We start from the raw sequence: 25,673 nt of genomic DNA, 5'->3' as shown, positions 1-25,673 counted from the left end.
AGGGTTTCGGACGACCCTCGGGAGGAAAGGCGGGCGAGGCTGGATACCGGCTTTGCCCGCGTGGATGGCTGCCGGGCGGGAGTGTCCAGAGAGGGCCAACGGCCTGTTGCGCTTTCTCTGGTCCCCAGACGGTGGGGTTGGGCGCGGGGCGGCGGTGTAGCTCTTCAGTCCCGGAAAGGTTTGGGCTGTAATGTTCCGGGACCAAAGACAGCTGGCAAATCCACCGGTTTCTTCAGCGCGAGAAAAGCTTGCCAACATTCCCTCTTGGCTGCAACGCCCCGGCATCCCTTCCCGAGCCCAGGACATAATGTACATTCCGCACAATGTATGGCCTTGATTGACTGGATACTCCAGGTTAGAGAGGGGCCAGACCCCCTTGGAGGCTACTGACGCCAGTGCCTTGGAGGAGTAGTGGAGAAGTGGGAGTTTCTACAGGTCCGGTGGTGGTGGTGGGGAAGTGGCACATTCAGAAATTCTGCACCGAGGTCGAAATTCCAAGGGAAGCCCCACTCTCCTTGTGTCCTATTCCCACCTCCATAGTCAGATCTTTCTGCAGAGTCTGTCTTCAATGGCGGAAGAGATTAAATAACAGGCATCACTCGTGCTTTGTGTTTCCTTCACTGTCAGAGTCAGCTGTGGGATGGTGGTTAAGAGTGCTGGGCTAGGATCTGGAAGACGCTGGTTGGAATCCTTACTCTGCCCTGGAAGCTGGCTGGGTGCCCTTTGGCCAGTCACACACCCTCAGTCTAATCTACCTCACAGCCGAAGGGGAGAATTTTGTGGGCCTTTTTGTGTCCCCATTGGGGAGGAAAGCGAGGCGCATATGAGGGGAAATAAGATAAATACCAGAGAAAGGTGATGATCACAATCGTGTCAATCACACACAGTCTGCTTAATCAACATCACAGGCTTGTTATGGCAATAAAATGGATTGTTGTTGTTGTGTGCTTGGCTCTGAGCTCTGTGGAGTAAAGGGGTGGGTGGGATAAAATGTGGTAATAATAAAATTCTGTGTGGTAAAACTTTTCTGATCTTACAAATGGAGACACTAGGCTGGAAGGCAGCAACTGACCCACACGTCAGTTAGGTTTGCTGAACAATGCACAGTTGCTGTATGTAGACTTGCACACATCCAATCTCTGACATAAAGATTGTATGAATCATGACAGACACATTTCTGGGTGTGTGTTTTTTTCTGAAGTCAACAGACGATATCAGAGTAATGGGTCTGCAGCCCAGACTACATCGGTTGATTCTGCGCTGTCATTGTACTGTAGTAGTCCTTTCCGACAGGTTGGCTTCTCCGTGTATGGAGGTCTAGTTATGGATGATAGCTGTAATATAATAACAGTGCAGCATCCATCCACATGCTACTGCCATTACCTGCCCTCCCCTCCTCCAAGCATAGTCCCTTGGGATTTGAACCCAACTCTCCTGATTCCAGGAAAGACATGCTACCTGCTGCTTATGAGCCCTCATGATCTCATCTGGCCACTTTCCATCGCATTAGTTGTAATGATCTCAAACGTCTAAAGTTCCCTATGAATCTTTTCTTCTTCTCATTTTCCTCTTTTGTCCTGGCAGCTGATATGCCTGCTAAGAGTTTGGCATCAAAGTGGCTGTGGCTTGTGAAAAGAAGCTGGGTCTGATTAAGTTGGCTGATCAACTTGAGGGAATGATGTTTCCTCCTGAAGCGTTGGCATCTCTTATGGATGGCAGAGGCCCTGCTGAAAAACCAGGGCAGAGCTCAGCAGCCGTTCTTTGTGCTGTACCCACTGTGATAACAGAAGCATAACTCGAAAGGATTTCAGCTTTCCTTGGATGCAAGTGGTCTACTGGTTCTCTGGAAGAAGAGAGAGAAAGGCTAATGGCAGAAGTTGGAATAGGGATAATAGCCAAGAAAGCACAATGTCTTATTGGTTGCTGGAGCAGTTTCCTCTACTTAGAATTAAATAGAAGAGTTTGCTTGCTGCTAGCCTTTGGAATCATTTCATACATTACAAAGCAGGAAATCTAGCCACAGAGTGTACTTCTGATAAGGAAGCACAGCTGATGGTGGCATGCTGACATATTTTCCTATGTAGAGCCCCCCCCCCCCAAAAGGAAAAAGGTATTGTTAGTCCATAGTTAAAAATGGAAGCCATGTCATGTCTTTTATTAAGAACAATCAAAAGAACACTGCTAGCTTTTGAATTCTGCACAGCTCTTCATCAGGCTGGATGTTCGAAAGGAACAAGGGGAGGGGAAATCTTGGGGCCCTGGCCTTGAGGCTTCTCTGTCCGCAAGTTGTGTAGGATGCAGGTTGGTTTCAGTAAGCACCTGAAAAACATTAGGGGGACTGACCTGTTGTTATAATTCCAATTAAGTGGCATCCATTTTTGCTTCTTCTTCCCAGGTTAGTAGGGTTGCTGGATGATACCAGTTGGGCTCTGGTTTTTAGATTTTCCGGTGTGAGGCATGTGTTTTGGAAACACGTGTTCATTGCTTTTCCACTGCAAATCCTTTGCTGTACCCTTGAGATTTCTTTTAGTTCACTGCACGAGACCTTCTTGTGATCAGCTGCGCAATGAAGTTATCATGCCAGAAAGCGTAACAAAGTTTTGTCGGAGAACAGGGCTAAGAGTGTACGCTGAAATTTGTATGGTAATGAAATACATAGAATGCTTAGAGGTTTGTATGACAAAATCTTTTTAAAAGGTGGGAGGGCCTTATTTCTTTCCCTCCTGGGTGGTAGAGCCTCTCTGTCTGCTGTCTATTATAAGAGATGATTGAGACTTTTTCGAAGCACGCTGGCTACAATCACATGAAAGGGTAGGTAGCAAAAATCGCGGTTAGCTGCAGGCAGCTTCAGAATCAATACCTATCTGATAGAGCATCACATTAAGTGGGCTGTTGTCCATCTGTGAAAGCTCAGGCCCCAGTAAACTAGGGCGGCTGGCTGCAAAGCACTACTGCTGCAGGCTCATTCTGCCTCTTCTGGAATTTGCCTTTTAATCAGTGGCTTCTCAAATGGACCTCCAATGTGTCTCAGAAGCCTTGGAGCTGCATTAGCAGGGGAGTATAGTTTTATCTATTTGCTTCATTTCTGCCCCGCCTTTCTCCCCAATGGGGACTTGAAGCAGTTTGCATCATTTTATTCTCCTCCATTTTATTCTTGCAACAACCTTGTGAGGTAGGTTAGGCTGAGAGTGTGCGACTGGGTCAAGGCTACCCAGCAAGCTTCCGTGGCAGAGTGAGGTTTTGAACGTGGTGGTCCTAGATCCTAGTCCAACTAATCTTAGTGAGTTTGGAAAACCATGAAAAGTCAACAGCCAGGACTGGCCTGATGCTTGTATGGGGAGAGGGTGGTAGGGTGACCCTGAAAGATAAAATCTTTTTAAAACAGTAGTTCAGGGTTAGGGTTGGGTGACAGTCCCTGCCCCCCTAACCACTGGGAATAAATGAATAAATGATATTGTTCCTTGTCCCAAGTTCTTGGGATGGAATTGTATTCTGAATCCAAATATAGGTTAGACCTGATCTGTTTTCTCTCTGTCTCTCACATGCACATCCTTCCTTTTGACTGTTCTGACATTTATTCTTATAATTTATTTAGGTATTTATACCCAGCATTTCTCCCCAGTGATGACCCAAAACAACTTACAGCATCACCCCCCCCCTCCATTTTATCCTCACAACAGCCCAGTGAATTTAGGTAGGGCAGAAGGAGAGTGCCTGGCCCAAGATCACGCAGCGGGGGTGGGGATTCACACCTGGATTCTAGTCCAACACATCAACCACTACACCCCACTGTCTCTGTTAGTCATCCCTTTCCTTTCCTCTCTCTTTCAGTCTGTTATCTGCCTTGCTGTTACCATCACCAGTAGCACAGGAAGATATTTTTTGCTATATTTGGGAGACAGAGAAAAATCTGTACAATTGTTTCAGGGCTAATGGGGAAAGTAGGTGTTGAATGTAGCACAGTGCTCTTCAGCTCTGTCTGTTCTTAGGGGCTTAGGGGACTTCTCACTAGCTAATATTCTGGTGAAATTTTAGAAGAGCCACCTTGAATGGTTTTCATAATGTGAGAACTCCAGGTCTCATGTCTGGGCAAGGTTCCTTCATCACCTGCTTCTGACAAGTTTCCTTGAAAGTTTTGTCCCTTACTTTTGGCTTATGGTGGAAATTTCCTTATTTAAATGCTGGAAAGCTTGTGTTGTGATTTATGGCAGTGTCTTAGAGCCCCAAGTCTATAGCGGCATGTTGTCCATAAGCATACTGTTCGGAATGAAGTGAAAGTGCTAAATATAATCAAGGTCAGATATAAATGGCTCTAAAATTTTAGAGCATAAAAAGCTAGGGGGGGGGGAACTCACAGAACTAAGCATAAGCAACTTGGATGAGGGAGAGAAAACTAATCACCGAGTGGCACAGCTGATCAGAGGAAAAAGGCCTCAGAGGAGCAGACCTGGCCTTACTATGAAGCAAAAGTTTGGCAGAAGCTTCTGGAAGGAGCTCAGCTTCTTGTAGTCACTTTGTCTCGTTGTGTGCCATTTAAAAAGTGAGTTCCAGTTCAGCAAGGTTCCGTCTTGATTTTTTCCCCTTCAGATGCAGACCTTGGTTTGGGGCTGGCATTCCTATGAGTGTTGATCCTTTTGGAGGAGCCAGATACTGCTTGCAGTGCATCCATGAAGAAAGACTGTCCTATCAGTGCTGTACACAGAGGAGGGAAGTTTGGTGAACTAGACCCTAGGCAGTAATAATTTTTTAAAAAAGAATTAAAAACAATGACTGTTGCCAGCCATTTGGGCTCTGAAGGCTGCACCTCCATGATTTGGAGGATTTAACACTTTATCTGTTTGTCTCTATGACTTCCTCATTTCAAACATATACTGTTTCTGATGAAGGCAGTGCTGAATGGGAGGGAAATGATCGGCTTTTTATCACCAGAGAGTATTTATCACATCGGAGCGAGTGACTGAGTCCATCAGCACTAGCAGATTTGTGAAAGAATCAGCAGATTTCTTCACTATTTGGAAGACTTGTGCCTGGAAGAAAATTTTTGAGGAAGTCAGACTGCTGTTTGTGAAACTTTCCTCACTTCCAGAAGCCTCCTTTTTGCCAGCACGCTTTGACAGAGAGGTCTGTTCAGAGCAGCCTTTGACATCATTTAGAGTTGATGGATTAGTATCTGTGTTTGACCTTTGGAAAGCTGTTGTATCTTGGCCTCAGTCGCCCATTTTGCAATAGTGGGTGGATAATACTGTCTGGTATTAGGATTGCTGAGGAAATGTACCCGAAGCTCCCTGAGCACTGAAAAGTGCTATATACATTAATTATGATGATGATTTCTAAAACACAGTTACTCCCATTTTAGTGGCAGAAGAGTCTTTAGATATTTAATTCTGGAGTACTTCTTATGTGTTTGCCATGAGAGGTACAATAAAAACAGTGCTGAGTTTTCAGTTTCTTTTCTTTTTTTGCATTATGTTGTTGTCTACATTTTAATTCATCAGGCTTCCCTGTTCCTCATTCTGCACTATCCACCTCCACAGAAATTGCAGCTGGCTCTTTTTGCTGGTGGGGGAGAAATGAGAAAAATAATTATCTTTCAGTTGAGAAGAACCATGGAAGGAACAACCTGGTCTCCTTGATGTAACTGAGATATGTCTTCTAGTTGCTTGGCAACTAGGAATGCTTCTTTCTTAATGGCCAGATGGGGATATAAGTGGCACGGTGAGGTGGAACAGGAGTAGAACAGCAACACCGAGGTGGGAAGAGAGCAGTGGCATGCTGATGAAGGAGAAAGGAGTTGTGATTGAATCAAGTCTTTCAATCCTGAGGGCTGCCTCTACCCAGGCTGCCGATGCCCTTGCAGTGCTGCTAGGCCATTCCCTAAAGCAGAGGTATGGAACTCATTTGTTATGAGGGCCAGATCTGACATAAATGTCACTTTGTTGGGCCAGGCCATGCGTGTCATAAAATGTAACACGAGGTACTGGAAATATAAACTTTATAAAGATGCTTCCAGATGTCAAATGGCAATAGCAGTTGAATGACAATAGCAGGCTTGATTGGATTAGGTGTGATATGCAGAGGGGGTAGTATGCATGGAGATACCAGCGTTGATAATGAGGCAGGAATTCCATCCAGGATATTCAGTCCAGGAGGATGCAAACAATAAATGGACATAAGTCTGACATTAGAAACCACAACATTCAGTTGTTGACCTAAGAGTAACAGTGCTTTTACAAAGGAATTTCAAAGAGAAATTAGAGAGACCCAAGGAAAGGGGGGAGGGAGTCAAGAGGCAGGAAACAGGAAGCAAAAAGCCACAAGGGACCTGGGAAAAAACCAAGCTACAGTGTGGTTGCAGCAGCAGCCCTGGGAAAGGAAGCAGGAGAAGGAAGATGCTCAGGGGGCTGATTTGAGTTCTCTGTGGGCATTTGGCCCACAGGCCACATGTTTGACATCCCTGCCCTAAAGGGTTTCAGCACAGATCAAGCACTTCAACATTGTTAGTGGTTACGGTCTCAGTAAACCCAGCTCCTGCAGTCCTTTTTAAGGGGGTGGTCACACGCGTGAGATAAAGTGGGGGGGGGGAGCGAGGCTATTTCCTTCGGAGGAATTTGACCCACAGTTGCGCGATCACACAGTCCTTGGAAGCTGTGGTCACAGCCCGCCACTGCGTTATCAAATGCAACCACAGGTGAGGTTTTTTTTGTTTTTGTTTTGCTTTTTGTTTCCGATGCGCTTACACGAGGAATCAATGAATTGCATCTTTGCACTGAGTTCTCCCTATGGAGTTTGCGATGATGCACATACTGAGGGGGGGGGGGGAACAATGGCACAGGGTTGGGATGGCCTGATCAGACCATCCCAACGCCATGAGAGCGCGCTGGAGCAATCAGACACGGGAAACTCCGTCCATAGCCCGTCACAACCTATTTACTACTGGATTTCCTCCAGTGTCTTTTTACTCCGCTTCTGCAGCAGAGCAAAACAGGTTGCCGACGGGTGCAGGGCGCTTCCCAGATGTTTGTGTCTGATCGCACCCTAACATTAGAGCTCTACAAACAGTGAATTGTATGGTGCATTCCAGGTGGTATCTAAATGTACTCCGAAACATAATGTATGAACAGACGCCATCTCTCATAGGCATGCCTATATATAAAAAGACAACTGCAGAGTGCAATGCAGGGTCAGAAGACCCCTCCCCAAGCGCTAGATGTATGATGTTTCTCTACCTGCTTCACAGTGTGAAGAGCTGTTTTGTGACTGTAGATGGCTGGGGAAAGGGATGGGGCTAGCTAGACTGTTAAATAGTGGGTTCCATGGATGAGCAGGCTCAAGTCTAGTGATCAGCTCAAGTTTATTTGTGATTTCAGCAAGAGCAAGACAAAACCCCAGAACCTCATTTCTGTTAAATAGCATGCAGTTACCACACCCAATGATAGGCTATTTACATAATATTACTACTTGACTAGTTACTTCCAGAGTCCTAGTGGGCTATTGTTCTTGTGCTCCAAGCTCAGCCAGTCTCTGGTGTGATATACCTGGATTGATTCAGTCCCAATACATAACACCCCTCCCCCCTAAGTTCCAAAGCACCTTAACAGACATAGTCTTCAAGGTACGCTGGCTTGTGACGTTCCCTTTGAGAATGCCGGGGCTCTTGTGGGGGTGGAGACAGCACTGAAGCTGGGCTTGGTGAAGCAGGAACCACACTGGAGTCCTGCGAGTTGGGAACAGAGTATGGGAGGTCCATAGTGGCCTGTGCAGGGCTTTCCTCTTCCCGGCAATCCAGTTGCACGCTGTTGTCAGGGGGCATTCTTGGTCAGCAGCGGTGATGGTTCCAGGCCATCATCCTTGTCATGATCTAAGCTGTGCCACCAGCAGCCTACTAGGCCCAGGGAGCCTGGCTAGCAGTAGGTGAGACTGGGCCTACAACTCCCAGAAGCCTCTGAGAGGTTTTGGAGCCAAAATTGACCAATAGGGAAAGAGGAGGGCTTGGAATAAAAGATCTGGTGCCAGAGCAGGAGCTGTTCTTCTTCCCAGGAGCCAGAGCCAGAAGGGACTGAGGCTGCTGTGGGGAAGAGACACTCATCCTGAGGGAAGGGTGAGTAGTCTAGTGCCACTTGGAATAGTGAGCTAGGGACAGTATATATTTAGATGCGTTAGGGCATTTGATTTCTTTTCACCCACTTACTGTTATATTTCTGTACCTTGTTTGTTTGACCTCTTATACAATAAACTATTTTCATTGTTCACTCTGCCTGGTCCTCACGCCAATTATTCAGCCAAAAGGGAGGTCAGAAGGTCTTGGGAGGGTGCTCTGGGCCTTCTCAAGGGAGCCTGGAACCAGAGTGGTGGCAGCATCAGGTGACACCCCACCTGAGCCGTGACAATCCTCCTCCTTGGTGGAAGACAACTCAAGCTCCGTGGGCAGCAGATGGCGGTGGAGCTGGTTGATGTGTCTGCATAGAAGCTGCCCCCCTTCCATGGTACCTTATACAATAGGGGTCTGGTGACTCGTGTAACCCTCACTGGGATCCATGTGGGGCCGCTGGAATAGTTCCACGCAAAGTCAGGGTCACCCAGAAAGAATCCTCTGGGGGTCTCCTGGCTCACCAGAGTTCGGCACAACTCCGGGGCTCAGTCTGGGTGCAGGTGGTCCAGCTGTGTCATGAGGCAGCGGCCCATTAAGAGTTCCACGCGGCTGCGACTGGTGGACGCACTTGGGGTAACCCGATGGCCAAACAAGAAGACAGCCAGCCGTTGGTCCCAGTCCGCTTGGGTGAGCTGCTTTAGTGCATGCATCCTTGGTTCTCTGCATCATCCCCTCAGCTTGTCTGTTGGTAGCCAGGTGGAAAGGAGCAGACTGCATGTGCCTGATGAAGTTCTGGTCCAGGAACTCCTTAAACTCTTTTGAGGTGAAAGCGGTGCCATTATTTTTCACGACTGTGTCCGGTAGACCATGTGTACTAAAAATCTGCCTCAGGGATCTGTCCAAATCTGTCCAAATGCACCCGTGCCCACAGCGTGTGGATAGACTCCCACTGGTGAATGGGAGCCCTCAGAGGTTCGGGGTGCATCTCCTGGCAGGCCTGGCAAATGCTGTACGCAGGCCTCAATTTCGTTGTCCATTTATGGCCACCACACATAGCTCCTGGCCAGCGCTTTCATCCTCACGATTCCTGGGTGGGTCTCGTGCAGGGCTACCAAAACCTGTTCATGCAGTGGTGGGGGAATCACTACCCAGCTACCCCAGGAGGCACCCTTTGTATGCTGAGATCTTGACCCGGTGGGATGCAAACGCTGTGAATTCTGGGCCCACCTGATCCGTGGGCCATCCCCTCCCCACCCAGTCCAAAACGCAGGAGAGAACACGGTCCCTGGCGGTGTGGCAGGAAATGTCCACAGTGTGCAGAGGGCAATCTGGCAGGACCTCCATCATCAGGAATGGGTGCGCGGGGGCCGGATCCAGGTCAATGGAGCTGACTGGGAGGCAGCTACGAGCGTCTGCATGTACCATGGACTTCCCCAGCTGGTATTGCAGGGCATATTGGTGACCCCCCAGAAATATGGACCCACGTAGGACCCTGGGCGACAGCATCTGGCGGTCGGGGGCGAGGAGACCAAGCAGGCGCTTGTAATCAGCTGCGATGGTGAAGGGGAACACATACAGGTTATTGTGGAACTTTTTCACTCCTGTCTCGATTGCAAGGGCCTCTTTGTCGATCTGGGAGTAGTTCCGCTTGGCTGACGACAGGGTCCTGGAGTAGTAGGCCACTGGCGCCTCTCTCCCGTCTGGCAGCCAATGGCCCAGGACTGCACCAACACCATGGGGGAAGCATCGCATGCCAACACGACCGGTAGCGTCTTGTCGAAGTGGGCGAGGACGTCGTTTGAGGCAAGTAGCTCCTTCACAGCCCAAAAAACAGTGGCCTGTCACCGGCCCCACACTCACAGGGCCTTCTTGTTGAGCAGGCGGTGGAGTGGCTCTGCAAGTGCAGCTTTATGGGGCAGAAAGGAGTGGTAAAAGTTCAGAAGCCCCAGGAAAGCCTGCAGCTCGTCCTTGGATGTGGGAGTGGGTGCATTCGTGATGGTGTGAACCTTGTCAAGGGCTGGATGGATGCCATCATCGTCCATGGAGAACCTCAGGAATTCTACATGGGCGACCCCCAGGAGTCATTTCTCTTGCTTCACCTTCAGACCGGCAGAACTGAATTGCTGCAGCATGGCTCCTAGATGGTTGGTGAAGTCCTCTTCCATGGGGGTGGCTATCAGTACATAATCGAAGATTGGCTGGACCCCAGGGATGCCTTTCAAAAGAGTGTACATTAAGCTCTGGAAAATCCCTGGGGCCATGCTCACTTCAAACTGCAATTGCTCAACTCTGAAAGCACCCTGGTGTTTGATGATGATCTGTGCCTCGGCAGTCAGCTCATCCACCAGGAGTTGTTGGTATGCTTGGGCCAAGTCCAGTTTACCGAAGACCTTGGCCCCTGTCAAGGTCACCAGGTCATGGCTGACCACAGGTCCTGACTGGGTAAGCGTGGTCCCTCAGCACCTTGTGGATTGTACATTTGTAGTCCCCATTTGGCTTAATTGGGGTTACGATGGGGGTTTCCCAGGTGGCATGGGGAACTGGCTCTAAAACGCCCTGTGCCACCAAACAGTCCAGCTCCACCTCAGTTTTGGGCTTGAGCATGAATGGAACTCTCCGGGCCTTGAGGTGGACGGGCCGCACCTCAGGGCTGAGTTGGAGAGTTTGGTGTAGTGGTTAAGTGTGCGGACTCTAATCTGGGAGAACCGGGTTTGATTCCCCACTCCTCCACTTGCACCTGGCTGGATGGCCTTGGGCAAGCCATAGTTCTGTCAGAGCTGTCCTCTCAAGGACAGTTATCTCACAGCTCTCTCAGCCCCACCTACCTCACAGGGTGTCTGTTGTGGGGAGGGGAAGGGAAAGGAGTTTGTAAGCCACTCTGAGACACCTTTGGATAGTGAAGGGCGGGGTATAAATCCAATCTCTTCTTCTTCTTCTTGGAGCGATACAGGGGGACCTGTGTATCGGCCAAGGGTCTCATCGAAGATGGCAGGGAATTCATCACACACTTTACTGAAGTCCAAGAGCTGCATGTGGTGCACCCCCATTACTTTGAACCCCAAGGGCACAAACCAGGACAGTCCTCGCAAGCTGGTGAGCCATCCTTCAACCACCAAGTCCAAAATTCCCTCAAATTGCCTGTATTTCACGTAGAATTTGCCTCACTCCTTAATGGCCACCTCGTTGTTTTGAAAGTCCCAGAGAGTGAAACCAGCGGGCCTAAAGCAGGGATCCCCTTGTGGACAGAACCTCCAGAGAGTCTCTTCCGAGATGATGGAGACAGAGGACCCCGTGTCCAGTTCCATCTTGCAAGGTACCCCCTCTATAAGCGCAGTCACTTTAACTTTATCAGGGGTGTCCCGGGGCAAATTCAATACCTGATGTTGGTGGACGGTGGTGGTGTGCAGATCCACTGACTCCTGGTGCGTGGCAGTGCATCTCCAGGCTCCCTTGGAGTGGCAGGCATGGGCAGTGTGGCCTGTCGTGCCACAGGCCCTGCAGGTGGCGTCTCGAAAACAGCAGAAGCGATGTTCATGTGCCTCTCCGCAGCTGGCGCATGGCGACAGTGCAACGGTCTCTGCTGGATGAGCGGTGGCGATTGAAGGTCACAAGTTGCGGCGAGCTGGGCAGCAAACCTGATGGGTCTCTTCTTAATCTGATGCATCAGAAGCTGAGGGGACGGAAGCCTGGTGTGCGGTGGAGGTCTGGTGGTCTCACTTGGATTTCTCAAAAGTGGCGGCCTCATGTAGCGCCTTTACTTGCTCAACAGGATCCCATCCTTGTCGCCACTGTTAAATAGTGGGTTCCATGGATGAGCAGGCTCAAGTCTAGTGATCAAATCAACTTTATTTGTGATTTCAGCAAGAGCAAGGCAAGACCCCAGAGCCTCAGTTCTGTTAAATAGCATGCAATTGCCACACCCAAACACACCCCACTCCCGTGATAGGCTATTTACATAACATTACTACTTGATTGGTTACTTCCAGAGTCCTGGTAGGTTATTGTGCTCCAAGCTCAGCCAGTCTCTGGTGTGACATATCAGGAATGATTCAGTCCCAATACATAACAGAGACTTTGTTGGCTTAAAGACTCAGAATCTAAATACATGGTACACTTTCCCTGTGTATGATCCTGGGCCAGGTCAACAGATGAGCACTGGGAATTTTGTGTTGCCCAGGAACACAGGTTGCCAATTTGGATTTGGATCATAGCACATAGAGTGAGAGGGTCTTAAGCTTCTCCCCCATGCCATTTTCCTGACCTGACATGGCCTTGGGGAATCACTGCTTCTGGTGAAAACTTAAAAGTGTGTGGAGGAGCTGCAGTTTAACTTTTCCTAACATGGCACATAACACCTCCCCAAAGCCATTTCAGATTAGGAAACTGGCACAGCTGTGTGTTTGTGTGTGTGTGTGGGGGGTTCCGTTCCCCTCTCCCTGCAAACACACTCCCAATTCAGACTGTGACCTTTGAGAAGCACAAAACTCTCAGACCACATATTTCTGCCTGACTCATTGTTTAGTTAGGCCCTCAGGTACTGTTTGTGTGGCATAAAACAATCTGCGTATATTGAAAACGGGACTGGTGGACTTTGGCCTTGAGCTCCTTCCTTTAGTGCTTGAATCATTCTTGGTGCCAAAGACTTGAGTTTTTAACTGTAATGATAGATCTGAACAGTGCTGCAAATGAAGTTTCACAGACAGCCTGTTTTGTCGTAATCTATTTGGAATGTAAAATGGGTAGGAATGAGCAAAGTTACGACTTTAATTAAGTGAACATTAATAGAGTTTTGTATTTGTGCTGCAGTAACAGCTAATGCCTCTAGGCAATATTAGCAAAGCCAAAATATTTACTTTAGGAAAAGACACCATTACTCAGGGGGGAAAAAACCCATGTCTTCTGAACATTGCCATTAATCCAAGTGCGTGGGAAGAGTGTGCTGTTTAATATGGCTCCAGCACTAACTGGGATTGCTTTGTGTAGCATTAGGCTTTCAGGGCAGCTGCTATGATACATCCTGCTGATCTAGGATCAGAAAGGAAAGTACTTAAAAATAGAATTTGCCAATTTCTTTAGTTTCCTACTAGAGGTTAAGTGTTTGGTAGCTCTTGTATGTTCTTGAGTGAGGGTGGTGGTGGTTGTTGTTATTTATTGAATTTCTATCCTGCCCTCCCAGCCAGGGTGGCTTACATAAAATCAGCATTTAGGTTACAATAAAACATAAGATATAAGTTACAATTAAACAACTCTAAAACCATTTAGACCATACCACATAATAAAGTGCTAGTGTCATTGATTTAACAGAGGCCTCTGTTACTCAATTCTCTCTTCTCACAGTTGGCTCCTCGATCTTCTTTTGGTTGTCCTATCAGCAGCTAGCTTAGGCTGTTGTCGAGAATTCCAGGGGGGAACAGGGCTCTCTATCCTTCAGCTGTCAATTGTTAATGGTGGTGGTTAACAGTGGTGGTGGCTCCAAAGGCCTGGTGGAAGAGCTCCGTTTTACTGGCCCTGCGGAACTGCAAAAGGTGCTGCAGGAGATGTACAAGATAACACTGTAGTGTAACATGTATTAGGGAAAAGGCTTCATTTTGTTCATCCTTTTTTGGCTGATTAGTTTTCATTTAAATCAGGAACCACCAGGGGCTGGAATTGGATGTCTCCAATGACAGGGCTCCTATGCATACATAGAGTGCCTTTCTGTCAACAGTGAAAAATACCTTAAGCTTTCCCCCATCTAAGGCTGTGGGTATTGACATCCAGGCCTGAGTATCTATGAGTGTGTTCAGACAGGCAGCTAATCCTGCCATTATGCCATCTTGAATTTTATCCTGATCTTTTAAATCCATCATAGCATGACCAGACATCCCCCTGGTGAATCACCTTACTGTGCGCTGCCTCCGTTGTGGATTGTCTAGACGGCGTCCACTGAAGAAGGCATGCACAGTGAGGTTTTTTTAAAAAAAACGTTTTGCGCATGCGCATAGGCATCACAGCACATCCCTGTTGAAGGAGACACGTGGTGGGTTTTTTTTTAAAAAGCCAACCTTTTTATGCATGTGCATAGACGTGACAGCACGTCCTTGTTGATCCGCGCATGTGTAGAGATTTTTTTAAATGGCGCCTGCTCGGGATGGTCTAACATCAGACCACCCCGATGGGAGGATTGTGCGCTGGTGGAACGATCAGACGGGTGACTGAAACCCCCAGATTTCAAGTGGTATCTTTTAAGTACGGCTCCGAAGTGTGGCAAAACGGGATGCCCACGGAAGAGGGACATTTCCCAGATGTTTGTGTCTGGACATTACCTTTAGATCCGTGAGGCAATCGTGCCTTGCGTGGATCTAAAGAGCCGTCTGATCGGACTCTATGTATATTTGATCCCTCACATCTTTCTTTTTAGAAACTAAGCACAGCCCAAAAGCAATTCTAAAAATAGTTTCTACAGAACAACATGTCTTAGGACTGTAATGGGCCTTTATAGCATAGTATTTGTCAGTAAGATATAGACATTCTCTGTCATATATGGCTGATTAGGGAGAGTGTATGGCTTTGGAGATTCCCATCTTGAGGCTATTTTGTTCTGGTTTAGGGGACCATATTTCTGTCTCCTGGACTGTTATACACCACTGTAACACTTAATTAATTCACAGGGGTATTGTGAAAGTTACTTAGCGTTTGTTCTGGAGTGCTGAAACTTCAGGAGTGTCATCTAAGTACAGCGTTTTATTATTTGGTTATCAAACAATGAAGTATTTGCTAGACCAAAGGAGGTAATTGAGATGAGGATATTTGGATCTCAGTTTAGAACCTTTCACCAAGAGATTAAACTTTAGTGAAGTGATTTGTTAACCATCTTGGATTGGTTAATTTATTGGTTTACTGTGATAATGTCTATAATATTGGCTATAAGTGAGTGCAGGGAGGTAAATGAGAGAAGCACACAACAATTTGCAGAAGGAACACAATAAAATCAAGCATAATAGAGGGATGTAGGTGTTGGATTATCAAGAACCCCTTTTCACCCTTTTATGGACCCATTTGGGACTTCCTTTGTTCTTACTCCACCTTGGTTATTCCAGTTTCCCCAGGGTTAGTTTCAGTGCAATGACACTGAATTTTATTTCAGTATTCACTAAATGTTAACTCAACTTTGCAAACTAACCATACCATCCAAAGCAGAATTACACTGTTTTAAGTCCATAGGGTTGTTTGGGGCTCTGACCAAGAGGTCCAGGTTTGCAGAAATCCCAAGGAAACAATATGCAAGATCCAGGTTTGCTTACAAAGTTGTGATAAACAGCAAATTGTTGACTTTGCAGGAGGACTATGTACAATTTCAGGGACACTCCCATTCCAGCTAATGAATCCTGCCAGCCTCTGAGTTTGTTTCCATCACTACTTTATCAAAGACAGAACGTAATGTCTTCCCACACATCCATTTCTTGCCAGAAAGATTGAAAAAGTTGCCCTTGTGCTGTAAATTAAATTTTGTGAGATGTGGCATTGGTGGCCATGGGAACTCCCTTTTCACTCCCCCCACCCAAGCTGTGGCCACACTTTAGGGTATCCAAGCAGCTCAGGATACTGACCAAGTGCTTACCCAATCACCATACCCCCATGCCATCCCCACCCACCCTACAAATAGTTCTGTGAGTTCGCCTCAGAAGTTCAAAGGTAGAGAGCGTGGCACAGGATGCTGTCTGACAGCTTCCTGCTGGGCAGACTTAGAGATAGCGCATGGACCTCACTGGTGGGCAAAATACAGACAGGGTACCTAGCACCGCTAGGCGAACACTTGGGGGAAGAGACCACCAGCCCCACCTACTTCACAGGGTGTCTGTTGTGGGGAGGGGAAGAGAAAGGAGTTTGTAAGCCGCTCTGAGACTCCAAGTGAAGAGCGGGGTATAAATCCAATCTTTTCTTCTCTTTATCGAGGAATGCCAGTGGCTTTTCCACTGTGCATTTTCCTTGCACGAAGGTGTTGCTCCAATAGGGAGAGCCATCCTTCATGGAGCTGAAATCCCATCATATGCCCTCTATACCAGAAGTCGGGCCTTGGGAATACTTGGACACTTCCAGCCTCCTGGCCCTTCCTACCACCACCACCAACGGTGGTGGGTAACAACTGGGTAAGAGGACGGCCCTTGAAGGTCTGCCATGATACCACGCTGGGTGGGTACCACTGGACTGGCCGCGTACCAGCTACAGGACACTATCTACCTCCAATGAAAGATCCGGCATTTACCATTGGAAAACCATCTTGTTCTTTATTGAACACCTTACTTTTGTGGTTCAATTATTTTATTCTGTTTTAATCTGTTTTAATCTTGTTTTATATGTGGGCATTGTTGTCCTCTTGTAAACCGCCCTGAGCCCGCTCACGGGGAGGGCGGGGTAAAAATACTAATAAATAAATAAATAAATACCCCCTTTCGGGAGGCACCACCAAAGGATCAAGTGGAGCCGGACATTAATGCTGCGATCCCAGCCTTACCACTCTCTTGATCCAGGTTTCCTCCAGTAAAGCTCATCCATTGTGTCCATCCCAGGTGTTAGTGTTTGTTGTGGACTATGGGAGGTGGGAGTGTGAGGGGGGGTACTGCACAAGCCACACAATCCTAACAGACAAAATTCCAGTGGGGAACCCATCCTGACAATAATGCTGCCAGAGCAGTGGACAAAGATGGGTGGGAGGGAAATACTACATGACAGGCCACAGTCTTCCCAGCCAAAAGTACATACCCAAAAGCTGCAAGACAGCCTCATGAACCATTTTGAATCGGGGGGGGGGGTGCCTGGGGGGGCATACATACTGCCACAGCAGTGAGTGCAGACACAAATACCATGGGTATGTACTAATGGATTGGTTCTGGTGGCGGTCCCAAGGCACACAGTCCCTGGGCTGGTGACCCATGCAGGAACCACTGTGCAAACAATGCTGTTGGCTTAAGGGGCCGCCTCATTGAGACTTCATGGGTAGCATTCCACGCAGCTGAGTGGAGCTGGTCAGTTTCACAGGGCAGTCCCCTATGTTGGCCTGCTTAGCCCATCTGGATCCCAGCTGCCCTGGGGATATTCACCTATGCAAATGCAGGACTTGGGTGGCACACAGCAGTGCCCACCAGGCAACTGCAGCTGCTGATGGCAAAAATGAAGGGTGCTACAGTCAATACGCGCATCACCCTACCTGATGGCTTCCCTGCCTCATGGCTACCATGAGGGTTAATGCCATCACTATGTGTGCAAAGCCAGGTCCTAGCCACCCGAAGCCATCCCAGGGCCCAGGGCCCATAGAGTTAGGAGCATCCACCTACCTTCGGGTGGATGCTGAGGGCCTGCACCATGGAGCAATCAGCCATCTGTACAGGTTTGTGGTCCTTTCCCCCCTTTGCTCCATAGTGCTCATGGAAATTAAACCTTGGCCTCTGGCCTGGGGAGCGACTTATGCCTGGCATGACCATCTCACCCAGCAGAAATTCCTAGCTCTATAGTCACTGTTGTCCCTTCCCTTGTTCAGGGGACCAACCCATTTGGAAAAACAGATTCAGTGACAGGGGGACTTTCCATTGCTGCAGCCATGGAGGACCGAGGGGCACAGTGCCATGCAGAGGTGTCCCTACACCATCGACACTCCCTTCAGAGCCCAGAAGTTCAGAAGGCTGCTGCAAATGGGCTATGGAAATGCAACTGTAGTCCCGAGCAAGCCCTGAACCTGGCCACCTGTCACCAGGGGATTTGCCTGCTGGTGCCACGGAGGAGGGGAGGACTCTGGCCACTTGCTGGGTCTCTAGCCACACGGCTTGCATCCGGCATGGCCCATCCCACCTGCCCTTTCCTCCATGTGGGCAGCAATCAAGCGGGAGCAGCTGGAGAGTCATTGCAAGTGGTGGGAAGCTTTTGGCAGGCGCCAGCAATGAATGAAGGGGCTGGCCGCATCTGTAAAGGCAGTTGCTGGGCACCTGGAGGGGCTTCTTGCCCTAGCAAGAGATGCCAGTGAGGGACAGGAGCACCTCGAGAGGCTACTGGGGGACCTCTCCGAGTCTCTCCAGCCCCCCCGTCACCCCTGCCCCTCCTCCTGCCGTGCCAGCTTAATTACGCCCAGTGAGCTTCCATGGCACAAGCGGGGATTTGAACCTGGGTCTTCCAGAGTCCAACACTCTGAACCACTACACCATACTGGTGTAGTGTAAATCCTCATTTAACTTTGCAGGTAAGAGTGATGGGTAAGCATCTTTAGTCAGCACTAGGTACTACCAAGGTGTGTTGAATGCTTATTCAGAATGTTTATCAGATGAGTATGCTCTGATTAGTGGTGGTGGAGGTGGAGGGACAATGAATTCATTATTGGTTGGGGGGGTTGCCCTGTTAGTTTACATCAACTCTCCTTTTTGGTTCTATTTGACTATTCAGCAGGATTAGCTACCATCTGTCAAACAGACAATGTGGAGGGGGAAAATGTGTACTTTGAGCTCATTACAACTTCCTACACAACAAAACCAAATTAGCTGCCATTTGAAATCTTCTCAAAACACAGCTTGAAGCTGTAAAAATATTTTCTAGTTTCTATAGTATTAGAGTTTGATTTAGATGGATCGCTCCTGCTAAGTTTATTCTTACACTAATAGGTCCAGAAAGCTCCTGAGTGGTAGCTGCCAAGTATATCACATCTGCATTTCGGGGGAATTGCGATACAGTGATGCAGTCCTAAATTTGTTTTGGTTCTTATAAGATTAGGCCAGGTAGGTCAGACTGAATCTCAAAATATGAATGTAAAAATATTGATTAAAGCTGCTTTTGCCCATCTGCATATAGATCTTGTTCTGGAGAGAAAATTAATTAAAGTGAGCCATTATGGCTTTTGTTGGTTGATGTAATGGGAATGTGTTTATTCCCCATATCCTAAGCTGTCAGCTTTCTGGCTTTGGGGAGCATCTACTTAAATCAGAAGTGCCCAAGTAGCTAAGCATTTGCCAAGGGGCCAGCTCACATATTGTTGCTGAAATCAACACTCATACTCTTGAAACCTTATTTACGAAGCGTGTAACATCACTGAGCACCCAAACATATTGTGATGGGGGATGTAAGCGAATCTGGCTCATTGCCTGTTGGGAAAGAATTCTAATGTATAATGTAATGTTTGTTTTCAACATTTTGATTTAAGTGTCTATTCTTTTCTTACCTTGAAGTGCCCTGACCTGGATAGCCCAGCCTAGCTCCTTTTCCTTAGATCTTGGAAGATGAGGAGGGCTGGGCTGGCCCTAGTTAGTATTTGGATGAGAGACCACCAAGGAAGTCCAGGGTCTTATGTTCAGGTCTCTTGTGTCCAGGTTCTTCTCCACTGTATCCTATGCTATTCTGTCAGCAGTTGTTTCTGGTACTCTGCAAGAGTCGGACAACACATTTTTCATCTCTCTGTTCTTCCTAGATGTTTTGATTTTAAATCAAGACTTTGGATGGTTTGATTCATTCAAGTGGCTTCCTGTACAGAGGGTATAACATAGCGAAATGTCATGATCTAAAGAAAAAGTAAACTAGGGTTCGGGTAATTGTCATAATGTCTGCTGTCCACCAGCATCAACATATTGTGATTGATCATTAAATTGTAATATTGCATAAGTGGAACGCTGACTTTTCTGCACATTTTATATTTGTATTTAATTTTCACTTTTCAAGGCACACATCATTATAAAAACAATATAGCAATTTAATTCCCTGTATTTTGGCATGTGAAACAACAGATTGGTTCTTGTTCTATTACTCTCATTTTTATATAACAATCTAAAATAAGAGGTCAGGGGTGTGTGTGTGTGTGTGTGTGTGAAAACCCATTCTTGTATGTGATCATTTTAATATTCAGTAATTAAACAGTAATGATATCAGTAACTGACAGTGTTTGATTAGTCTCCCCTCCTGTCTTTTTGCCCAGTTCTGGAACATATGTGTTAATTTAATTATGAAAACTGTTCAGGATGGTCCAAAGAGAAATGATACTTTATTTTGCTGCATGCTAAAACAGCACAATTTTAATGACATCTCTTTCAACAGTGTTCATACATCCCACCCTGTGAAAGAGAAAATCAGAAAAACTCTGAAATGATAATGCACTGGCAGGATTACTGGCAAGACAAAATTGGCTCTCCCCCTTTCATATGTTACTTCAACCAGCACCTCAGGTGAGTATTTTTGTGTATCTGGCACTTCGTATGTACCTCCTTTGGTGCTCTGTTCTGTAGTCTAGCCTTGTTGGAAGCAAAATCCCAGGAGAGGTTCAAGTTGAAATAGAACTGAGTTCCAGATAGCATTATTTCTGTGAGGAAGACACTCTGGAATAGATCTTGGGCAAATTCATGTTGCACCAATTGTAAACTTAGTGCATAGGAAAAATTTGGTCTGCATCAGTCTGTCTTTTGGTACATGATGGGGGATGGCTTGCTTTCTCCAGTGTTGTGTGGAATCCCTGTTTGAGGCCTTTGGAGCTATCACTCTGCCTTATATCTGCTCTTTGAACATCCACACCACTACCTCAGTTGTGTGGATAGTTTTGCAGTGGGACTGTAAGTTGGATAAGCCTGCCCCTTCAAATGCTTGCCTGACCCAGATGATTCTCTTATCCCTTCCAGCTTTATGACACAGCATTGAATTATGCTAATTCTGAATTCTAAAGTATCCTTGGGGATAAGACACATTACACTTGGGAAGATTGTTGAACTAAATATGCATACAGTGAGGTTAAACATATGAATATGTCTTGTACCAAGTCACCACTGGTCTCTCTAGTACTGTCTTCTCCAACTGGCAGTGACTTCCATGAACCAAGAGAAGGGTGTTCCCCAACATTCGCTCGGCTGGGATCTTTTAACTGGAGCTCAGGGGGACTGACATTCGGAAGTTATTCGTGCTATGTATGTGAGCCATGTTCCCTCCCCAATATGTCTGCAAGTTTATGGGAGTGTCGTTTTAAAAATTAGTTCCCAGATAAAACAAGATTTTCATCAGGGGATAAGTATAACGTGCACTTCCCAACCACACAGTGTTTAGACATTTCTCTGTCAAAAATTTGCCAAAGGTAAAACTTTGCTCATGAAATGTTATTGTAGAAAATATTGTGTATGTGAACCCTGCCAAATGTATGCAGGGTATTCTGGCTTGTGGAGAAGTCATAGGAAGCATTTTGCAGAGGCCTTTGCACATACAGAATGACTATCAGGCCTGGGTACATGATGTCATCCAATCCAGCTCCTAGGAGCTGTGTATGCATGGAGAAGAATAAAAGAGATTGGATTTATACCCTGCCCTTCACTACCTGAAGAAGTCTCAGAGTGGTTTACAATCTCCTTCCCCTCTCCACAACGGACACCCTGTGAGGTATGTGGGGCTGAGAGAGCTCTTTTGAGAACTGCTTGTGAGAGAACAACTCTGAAATAACTTGTAACTGACCCAAGGTCACACCAGCAGCTGCATTTAGAGGAGTGGGGAATCAAACCCGGTTCTCCCAGTTTAGAGTCCATGCTCTTAACTACTACACCAAACTGGCTCTTCCAGTCAGCAGTCTAGCTCAGAAATTGAGGGTTGGACAGAGCAGTTGTGTAGCCATTAGTCTGAATGAGGGGAGACTGCTGAACAGGTGTGAATGGCCTCTGCAATTTACCTGGCTGTTGCAGAAAGTGAAAATAAATAACTGTGCACATAAATGAGGAAGGAAACATAACTGGGCACCAAGTTCAGTCAATCCAGGGTTCTGGAAACTCTGCTAGGAGATGTGGCAGGTCTATCATGGCTCACCATGGTCAGCTGCAAAGATATGTGCCAGCCAGGTGTGACAGCTGTGCACAAGTTACTTCTTAACGGCTAGTGTAAAGTAAGTACAGTTATGTTTAGACTAAGCAGAAGGCATACAGGGATCAGCATACTGGAATTCTGCCATTTTACATAGTAGTGTTGGGATAATTTATTTTATTTATTTATTTATCATATTTATACCCCGCCCATCCTGCGAACAGGCTCAGGGCGGCTAACAAGCGGTACCACGTACCTAATTAGTATACCATAAAAATCTTAAAACTCTATAAAATTACATAAGATATACTCAATTCAGCCCATAAACAAACAATTAATAATAAAGTGCATACAGTAATGAAAATTAGATGGCATGCATTCCAGATCTCAATCTCAATAATGCGTCCGAAGGGTAATTTCATTTAGGCACTGACCATTCTTAAGGGATAGGGAATTCCAAGGTGAAGAAGCAGCCACCAAGAAGAGTTCTCACTGTGCCTTTGCTTCTTTTGTTTAGTATGTGGATGATGAACATGATAGGTATCTTTGGTTGATCTTGGATAATTTTATTCATTTAATCTCTAACCTGCTTTCATCTCTATCCAATGAAAGCCCATGTAGCAATAAATCCAGTGACTCTGAATGAGTTAGGGAGATTACATTGAGTTAGGGAGGTGTAATGTATTCAGCCTGACATGCCCGGACTTGCCCGGGCTGGCCAGGCATAACTCTTCAATAGCTTCATGTCCAAAGACAATGGGTTCGTAGGATCCTAGCCGGCCCAATCAAAGGGCCAGCTTCTCAGCCGGGAGACCAATGGTCGCCCGGTTACTGTAAATTGCCTATCGGGAGTAGGGGGTGTGTTTAGGTGTACTTGGTGGCGGGTTTTCTGAACATATATAACCAGCCTGCGAGCTGGTCCCGTCGTCTTTGTCCTGAACTAAATAAAGGTATGCTTAGCTGAAATCACTCTCCGTCTGCATACTTTTCACTGGCGACGAAGGTGGGATCCACGACCCCATGAACAAAGACCCGGACGCCAACACGAGCACCGCACCGAGCCCCGACGCCGAGACCTCCGGGAACCGCGCCGCTTCGCTTCCCAGCTCTCCGGCAACCGCTCATCGCGCAGCTCCCGGCTCCGCCTCGCTCCCTGCTGACCCCGAGAGCAGCAGCGGCCCCCACAACGCTCCAGACGCCATCGCCGTTCCAGAGGCCACCCCACCACGTGGCTGCAACACAATGGCGACCACGACCGCAACTGAAAGCCTGCCTGCTTTCGATCTCTCCCAGCCCTCGCTGTGGGACACCTGGCTGGACACGCTGGAGAGCCGCTGCACCATCCACAAGGTGGTGGATGACGCGATGAAGAAGGCTTACCTGCTGAGCCACTGCGGAATCCAGACCCATCGGCTCCTCAAGGACTTAATCTCGCCCAAACTAACGAAGGACGAGTCATACAGCTCCTTAGTCCAGGCCCTGACCGACCATCTGGCTCCCAAACCCACGAAGTACGTGGAGCGGTTGGACTTCTTCGCAAGAGTTCAGGCCTCCGGCGAAACCACCTCCGATTTTCTGGCGGCGCTGCGGAGCCTGGCGACCCGGTGCTCCTTCCCCAGCCTCGACGATACCCTCCTGAACCAGTTCCTCGTCGGACTCCGGGAGCCGAAGCTGCAGAGGAAACTGGTGAGCCAGAACGATCTGAGCCTGGACAAGGCCATCCGGGAGGCCTCAGCATACGAACAAGCGCGACAAGACCGCCGCGCCAAGGCGGTCCACCGTACCCAAGTGAGCAGCGGCTCCGACGTCTCGGACCAAGAGGAAGTCCTACAACTCCGACAGCGGACTCAGCAGCGATCAAAACACGTATCCTCCAGGACCTCCAAGGCCCCGTCTCCAAGTCAGTGCGCCAGCTGCGGGGAGGATCACGAACGCAGGTCGTGCCGTTTCCGGAATGCGGTCTGCCGTTCCTGCAACAAGGCAGGACACATCGCCAAGGTCTGCCGGTCCAAGGGACAACGACCGAGATCGGCCACCCACCAGACCACCGCGGAACTGCCCCTGGAGCTCCACACCGTGTCGTCCCACTTTCCACAGCACCAGGTCTGTAACCTGCCCCCCGACGGCCCAAATAAAATGCATGTGACGGTCCTCATAGAGGGAGCCCCCTGCACCATGGAGATCGACACCGGGTCGACCTACTCCATAATATCCGCGGACACGCTCCGTGCACTGTGTCCTCGGGGGGGGCCACCACTACAGAAGTCACGGGGTTTCCGGTTACGGGACTTTAACAAAAACCCCGTGGCGGTGGTGGGCTGGGGCAAGTTCCGGGTCCAGTTTCAGGGTTTCAAGGGCCAACTGGACCTACTGGTTGTGGACCGGCCCCTCTCCAGCTTGTTGGGACTGGCCTGGTTCAAGGCCCTGGGGCTCTCCGTTACGGGCATCAACCAGGTTGGAGCGCAGGATTTCGGGGCGGTGTGCGCAGAATTTCCCCGCATCTTCGATGGGACCCTGGGGCGGTACACGGGCCCTGCCATTTCCCTGGACCTAGACCCCGCGATACGCCCCATCCGCATCAGGGCCCGGCTGCCCCCGATCTCCATGAGGCCGAAGGTGGAGGCCGAGCTCGATCGCCTAGTTGAGCAAGGCGTGCTAGAACCGGTGGCGTCGGCCCGGTGGGAGACCCCCATTGTCACACCACTCAAGCCGAACGGGGACGTCCGCATCTGCGCGGACTATAAATGCACCATAAACAAAGCCCTGCAGCCCCACGCGTACCCGGTGCCGGTAGTAAGCCAAGTGCTGGCAGCCCTGGCAGGGGCTCGGGTGTTCGGCAAACTGGACTTGGCCCAGGCGTACCAGCAGCTACCGGTGGACGCCGCCACGGCCGAGGCACAGACCATTGCGACCCACAAAGGGGCCTTCAAGGTGCACCGCCTCCAGTTCGGGGTCTCAGTCGCGCCGGGGATCTTTCAATCTTTTATGGATTCCCTCCTTAAAGGCATCCCCGGAGTTCAGCCGTTTCTAGACGACGTGCTGATCGCCGCGCCAGACCCCTCGTCCTTCGCAGACCGTCTGAGGGCCGTTTTACAACGCTTCGACGCGGCGGGCCTCAAGGTGAAACGGGAGAAGTGCCTACTGGGGGTGCCGCGGGTGGAGTTTCTGGGCTTCGCGGTGGACGCCGCCGGCCTGCACCCCTCCCAGGACAAGGTAGAAGCCATCACACACGCCCCGGCCCCGAAGTCCAAAACGGAGCTACAGGCGTTCCTAGGCCTGGTGAACTTCTACCACTCCTTTTTGCCCCTGAAGGCGGCCGTCGCGGAGCCGCTCCACCGCCTCCTCGACAAGTCGGCGCAATGGGCCTGGGGGCCACCACACGACGCAGCTTTCCAAACAATAAAGGACCTCCTGGTCTCTAATGCGGTCCTCGCCCATTTTGACGAGGCCCTTCCCGTGGTACTGGCGTGCGACGCTTCCCCCTATGGGGTCGGGGCGGTCCTGGGGCACAGACTACCGGATGGTCGCGAGGTCCCGGTGGCCTACTACTCGCGGACACTGTCGTCGGCCGAGCGCAACTACGCGCAGATCGACAAGGAGGCGTTGGCAATCGTGGCAGGGGTGAAAAAATTTCACCACTACTTGTACGGCCCCTGCTGGGCCTCCTCGCACCCGACCGGCAGACACCGCAGATAACCTCGCCCAGGGTGCTACGCTGGTCCATCTTCCTGGCGGGGTATGCGTACGACCTCGTCCATCGGCCCGGAAAGGCGATGGGCCACGCCGACGCACTGAGCCGCCTGCCCCT

At 48.7% G+C, this 25,673-nt stretch overlaps 1 protein-coding gene across 1 annotated transcript in view; it reads left to right on the top strand.

Moving 5' to 3' along the window:
• Positions 1-25,673, top strand: part of KCNMB4 (potassium channel subfamily M regulatory beta subunit 4) — a 34,026-nt gene that overhangs the window by 546 nt on the left and 7,807 nt on the right. The window contains exon 2 of the mRNA XM_015405715.1: positions 20,135-20,262. Within this exon, the coding sequence (XP_015261201.1) occupies positions 20,135-20,262 (128 nt within the window). The remainder of the gene's footprint in view (positions 1-20,134; positions 20,263-25,673) is intronic.

This window comes from Gekko japonicus, unplaced genomic scaffold (assembly GCF_001447785.1).
Source record: "Gekko japonicus isolate JY-2015 unplaced genomic scaffold, Gekko_japonicus_V1.1 scaffold53, whole genome shotgun sequence".
Taxonomy (NCBI): domain Eukaryota; kingdom Metazoa; phylum Chordata; class Lepidosauria; order Squamata; family Gekkonidae; genus Gekko; species Gekko japonicus.
This window is presented reverse-complemented; position numbering and strand designations above follow the sequence as displayed.